Source organism: Humulus lupulus, chromosome 3, assembly GCF_963169125.1.
Source record: "Humulus lupulus chromosome 3, drHumLupu1.1, whole genome shotgun sequence".
Lineage (NCBI taxonomy): Eukaryota > Viridiplantae > Streptophyta > Magnoliopsida > Rosales > Cannabaceae > Humulus > Humulus lupulus.
Genome location: NC_084795.1, coordinates 205211254 through 205217906, shown reverse-complemented (window position 1 = coordinate 205217906; position 6653 = coordinate 205211254). Strand labels below are relative to the sequence as shown.

The 6653-nt window shown below is 38.8% G+C and overlaps 1 protein-coding gene across 1 annotated transcript; it reads right to left on the bottom strand.

Moving 5' to 3' along the window:
- Window positions 1–5547: 5547 nt before the first annotated feature.
- LOC133821503 (uncharacterized) lies at window positions 5548–6406 on the bottom strand. Its single transcript, XM_062253757.1, has 4 exons — window positions 6363–6406; window positions 6145–6216; window positions 5774–6039; window positions 5548–5694 (listed from the first exon to the last, which is right to left on the bottom strand). The coding sequence occupies exons 1-4, from the start codon at window positions 6396–6398 to the stop codon at window positions 5691–5693; spliced, it is 378 nt and encodes a 125-aa protein (XP_062109741.1). The 5' UTR covers window positions 6399–6406; the 3' UTR covers window positions 5548–5690.
- Between the last annotated feature and the right edge of the window lie 247 nt (window positions 6407–6653).

Here is a 6653-nt window from a genome sequence, read left to right as displayed (position 1 = left end):
ATACCACGAGGTTGTGGTGATATATTTGTAATGTGCAATCAAAGATGGTCCTAGGGAACCGAATAGCTAAAAGGTCACAACAGGGTTGAATAATCGACTCAGGAGGAGCCTAGGGGTATTTTGGTGATATAGTATGTCTTAAGGAATTACCAGGTAACGGGTAGTGATTTAATTTTTGTTTAATCGTGTTGGGGATTAAATGGGGAATTATAGGAACACTCTAGGAGATAGCGGGATATGGAAAATGATGGGGTTGCCCTTGGAGGCATTAAAAGATTTAGGATGGACTTAAGGGTATTTTGGGCATTTTTGTGACTTAGGTGTTCAGGGTTTATCGTGATCTGGTTTTATCCAAAATATGCGTCCATGAAAGACATGAGCTTGTGATCGGCTAATGCGTCTACCAACTGATCAATTCTAGGTAATGGGAAACATTCCTTAGGACAGGCCTTGTTGAGAACGGAGAAGTCAATGCAAGTTTTCCAATTCCCATTTGGTTTCGAGACCATAACGGGTTTAGCAAACTAGGTCGGATAATTTGCTTCCCAGATAAATATGCATTTAAGTAGGCAAGCTACTTCTTCTTCTAAAGCCTTCGATCGTTCTCTCCCCAAGAGCCTTCGTTTTGGGGACTTTGTAGGCACATTCCTGTCCAAATTGAAAGTATGCATTATTACACTCAGACTGATTCCCACCATATCTTCGTGCGACCATGCGAAGAAGTCCAGGTTCTTTCTCAAGAATTCAACCAGCTCCTTCTTCCTTTCAGCTCAAAGATTTTTCCCAACTTTTATAACTCTTGAAGGTATCTTTGGGTCGATACTGATTTCCTCGAGTTCCTCCATAGCTTGGAGCTCAGACCCATCCTCAACTAATCGTGGATCAATGTCCTCCTATTGGGTGACCTCTTTATCTCCTTCTTGAAGTTCTTCCACCCCAAGGGTAACTTCCATTACCCGAGGCTCCTCTTCTTCCTCGACTATGACCATTGCCTACTGCTCGGGTTGTGATTTTCCCTTCATGGAAATGTTGTAGCATTCTCTAGCAGCAAGCTGGTCTCCCCTTACGGTACATATACCAAAATTTGAGGGAAACTTCATCAATAGGTGTTAGATTGAGGTGATGGCATCAAAACCCATTAGCGTGGGTCATCCCAAAATCACTTTATATGCAGTCAGACAATTGATTACGAAGAACACGAGTATTTTAGAAATAGTTGGTGTATCATCTCCTAGCATAACTACTAATCTAATTGTCCCTGTGGCTACTGTTCCTTCTTCTTAGAATCCTTATAGTGTCATTGAGGCTGCCTTCAGATCGGTCACAAACAATCCCATCTTTTATAGGGTGGACCTGAATAGCACATTTACTATGCTCCCATTATCAATCAATATCCTACTTACCCTTCGATTGGCAAGCTGAACGGTTACAACCAGCGGGTCATTATGTGGGAACTGAACATGGCTAGCATCATCTTCCGTGAAAATGATTGGTTGTTTTTCCAACTACTGTTGTTTTGATAGCCGTTCCTCCATGATAAATTCAGCGTCGCTGTGAGTTTTCAGCTCCTGTATATACCTCTTCTGGGCCCCACTACTCATGCCTGACAAATGGGGTCCTTTGGAAATAATGGTTATATCTACTCCTACTATTGGAGAAGGCTCAACTTGGTTCCCCTGATCTATCTGAGCTCTAGGTTGACCAATCATAGTTTTCGAAGCTGGACAAGAATTTTGATCGGTTGATTGAATGAGAGCGACTTGGTTATGGGCATACTTGGCTAACGGTCCAGCACAAATGATAGTTTTGATCTCGTCCTTCAATTGTCGGCAATCATCAGTGTTATAGCCGATGTCATTGTGATATCGACAAAAATTAGAGGGATCTGTCTATGCCCTCTGGTGCCTCAATGGACCTGGTTTCTTCCATGGAAGACGATTAGAGTTCGCCAGGAAAATATGTTCCCATGTATCTGTCAGGTCAGTGTGGGTGGCATAGATGGGCTTGAATTTCTCCCAAGGCTTGTTCTTCTCTGTGCCCCTCTGATCGCCCTCACCATTTCCTTTCCTTTTAATGTTACCCACTTGGTTATTCTGGGTAACAGGTTGAGTCGTAGCTGCAACATCTATCAACGCTCCACAAAGCTGAATAGGGACGTGGCATGTTCCTGCGACAATAGATCGCTCCTCCTCAAACCTGGGCCAAAAACTCATCTACACTTTTAACTCTTTTTTGCTGGAGCTCCTACCATAAATCGTCTCCTACCATGATTTCCATCCTCATTACCATAAGCTTTGAGCTATCATCAACATCTCTAGCTCATGCTGCAACGTTGGTGAACCTGCTCAAATATTCTCTCAAGGACTCACCAGGTTGTAGTTTTATGTTGGCCAATGATTCGACCTGGACGTGAGTTTCCTTTCAAGCTGGAAACACTCTCTTAAACTCGAAAGACAACTTCTTCCATGAGGTGATCGAATGTCTTTTGTATTGTTTGAACCACTGTCTGGCAGGTCCAGTCAGAGTTGTAGAAAACAAAATACATCTTAGGTTAAACCTGACATTGTGGGCCTTAAACATCCTGATGTGATTGGATGGATCTGAGTTTCCATCATATGCAAGCATGGTCGGCATCCTGAATCCAACAGGATATGAAGCTGCTGCAATGTTTGGAGCAAGAGGCTTGAGCTCCTCATCAGAATCCTAATCATCAAGTCCTTTTCTAGTTAATAGCCTCTTCATCTGCTCATCCATCAAGGACAGATGCTCGAGGGTTGGAGTTATACTCAGCACGGGGGAGGTCCGTCTATCGTGCGTGACAATGAGAATGTCCCTCCTAAGAAAGCTCGCACTTCGAGGGAAAACAACCCAGCTAACGCGTACAATAGGATGGGGGATGGCTACCACCTTTGTGAATTCGGATGGTCATGGAGATAAGGATGTGGATCAGAATGAGGACTTTGTACAGAACTCAGATGATTCCTCAAGTCGATTTCAGACCTGCCTCCACGCTGGCTCCCCGTCCAGTAACTTCCATTTGTGAAACTTACGACCCGCGGTAGAGATCGAGGACCAGGATTATCAGTGCGAGGTCGTGGGACGTAGATGTCCACTGATGGGAGAGGATTCCTCCTGCTTTCCCCCCGAACTGGAGCATCTCTCTATGGGCGCGGTGGTGTTGGATGTCTAACTAGTGATGGCAGGTGTCTTATCGGCGAAGCTATCCTCGTCCAATCAGGTCGTACTAAATTAACATGTCTCGGTTCTAACCCGTTCTCTTGAGACCTCTATGCCTGTGGTTCTAATCACGATACAAATGGATTCACTGGGCCATTTTGTCTCCGTGAATTTTTCCAAGCTCTCCTTGTTTGGTTGTTGTGAACATTCCTTGGAATCTTTTCGGAAGGCACGGAGGTGGAGGGCACAGTTTTGACCGATCAACTAACATGAGGATGATGGTTCCTGTGATGATTAGAAGGCTGAGCACTATGCTAATTTCACTCTGAAGGTACAAATCTAAGAATTGTTGTGTCTGATAGAATCAATGGGATTGGGTCGGTTATTCCTATCGGACCTATGGGACACACTTTTCCTTTTTCCAACATTGACGTTGGTTGCAAGATGGGGTAACCGATTCAGCACCTTCTCAATCTACCTATTAGCCTGAGCAAGATGGCTCCTTAATTGGGCATTCTCCATCTCGATGGCTATTAGATATCCTGGATTAGGATTTGGTGGGCGTGACGTGAACTCCCAGTATCGTCTTGGCCAACCTACTGCTTTCCAGGGTGTTTTTGAACCTCTGGGCCTTTTCCAGTGGGAACGACCGTATAATGTGCCTCTTGGTCACCAGGCTACTCAATTTCATTGCCTTGCATTGATTGGGTGACCACCATGATGAATGTTGAATGAAACTTGTAAAGGATTAAGGATTAATCAACTCTCAATGAAAACACCAAACTGTTGATGAAAATTTTCACCAACAGTGGAATAAGAAATCCAATAACAAAGATATTCATGATCTTTTCTAAACTATAATGAATTATATGAACAACTTCTCACACTCACAATTGTGAAATCGTGCCCACCCACTACTCGAGTGTTAGACACATGGCCATCTATAATTGGCGTCTGTTCAGATTGAAAGGAATGTGACAACTGTCCTATCACCTTTTTTCTGCCACAGTCGGTGGGCACGATTTCACACGACAGAAGCCTAAAAGCCCCTACTCTGCGTGTCAGAAAATGATGTCATGCACGAGCAGGAGCTTGGGGGGAAAATGTTGTACCCCAAAATAAGCGTGGATTTAGCCATACATCTAGGCGGTATAACTTGTAGATAAACACATGGAAAAAACAGGCGAGCAGAACACCTAGCTAACTTCTACATGAGCAGTTCGAGTTAATACTTGATAGTGCGTCATACATATAGTCTCCAGATTGCCATTCAGGGCAATAACCTAGTTCAAGACATGTAATGGTTAGGCCGCCTTCCCGATACTTTCAACTTGATTCGAAGGAAAGTCTGTTCACTCTTTGACCTCCAACTCGAGGAGTATGTTCAGTTTGTGGAAACCTGGTCATGACACACAGTGAAGGATCCTGAAACACTTAGAGGTTAATTATACACTCATTAATGCCTAGGTTATATTACATATTTATTGCCCAAGATAACGGGAGTAATTTTCTTAGGCAATTGTATCCCTATGTAAATGGGAATTATTTTTATTCATTGTTTAATATATTTATGCACGGGGTTACCCAAACTTGTTCAAGGATATTCACTATAAATATCAGGGACAATGGATAGGAAAAGGGGCGGCTTTTTCTGATACATAAACTCTACAAAAATTGTAAGAGATTAATAATATTGTCTCGTGGACTAGGTGAATTTTAACAACTGAACCACGTAAATTTTGAGTGTGAGAAGTTCATATAATTCATTCACTACAAGAAAAAACAGTATTCATAACACTTAAAAACTGCTAACCGGGACTATTGATAGCACTTCTGAAAATGCTAACATAGCCCCTGTTATTAAAAGTCCAGTCTTTTCTATAACAGTTTTTGAATGTTATGTTCGGTGCTATCTTAAACTATTCAATAACACATTTTTAGGTGCTATAATATTCAAATAATAACATTTAGATAGAGTTTTTGGTTATAAATTTGAAGTTTAATCTTGTACTTTTTTCATAACACTTTTCAACTGTTACATTTGATTATTTTGATAACATTTTTAGTTTGTTATATTATATAAACCATAACGATTTTTTACGCTTATATTATGTTTTTAAATCATAACATATAGTAATAAAATTTTAAATTTTATTTTGATAAGTATACTTATATGGTTTTTTTTTAATTAAAAGATTTTCATTATTGTATTTTGATAAAAAAAAATTCAAAATTAATCATAAAATGTAATTCTCAATAGATTGATAAACCATAAGTATTACATTAAACAATAACTAATTCAAACCATGAATGTGTCTACTTCATGAGATCTTAGTTCTAACTTAAGTTTGAAAGCATAACATAATAAAGTTTTATAATCTTGAACAATTTTTACTTCAAAAATGAAAAATAGAAACATTACAAGATACACAAAAGTAAACCATGCGTGAAACTTGCTCCATCCTTCAATTCATCATCCTTTGTGCACTTGTCTTTGTTGTGAGTCCATTTGTTTAGCTACAACAAAATTTAAATAAGTAATGCTTCAACTTAAAGTTATAGTAAACTAAAAGAGTACATAAAAAAAGTTAATTACCTAATTATAACTTTATCAGCTGGCCATGCAATTATACTACCTACAACATCTTCTATAGTAGACATAATTGTTGAAGGCCTCCACAGAAATGCATCATTCTTTCTCACAAGATCTATCCCCACTTTCATAGCACTAGGCCCAAGAGGAACATGGTGAACCTCATCCTTTGGGTCACTTGAGATAAAATAACCTTCTGCAATAATTTCTCCAGATCCAATCCAATCTAATATTTTGCATTTTGAGCCAAATGTGTGGTTCTTGACACTCTAACAATATATCAATATAACAAATTTAGCAGCAGTAAATGATTTTATATTGAATATTATATGTTTTAGATTTTATCATTTTCATATAATTAGTATCATAATTACCTGAGTGGAATGAACATGAGAATTTGATTGAACATTGACATTTGATTGCTCCTCACTCTGAGTAGATGTATTCTATTTACAAGTAAGATAGAAAGACATGAATTCAACATCAAAATTAAAAAAAATACAAAAGTAAAGACTAACCAAAAAATTAAACATGAATCTTAGTTATTATTGCAATTCAGCCACATGAAAATATAGTTTCAGCATCAAAATACTTGATTTTTCATTAAAGAAACAATGAGTTGCTCCATGTGTTGCATTTTGTCTTTCAAATATAGTACCATAAGTGGGCCAGTAAACAATTAAAAATGATAAATAGTGTTATAACATATATCACTTTTTGAATTATATGATTTTTTTTCTAACAAGTACTAATACATATACAATAGTACAATAACACCTACTTTGTTACTCTGTTTTTAACCTTTAAAACAATTTTTTTTTGTCAACCAATAAATCGTTAAACAAATTTAGAACGAGTAGAATTTGCCTATTTTGATGCTAAT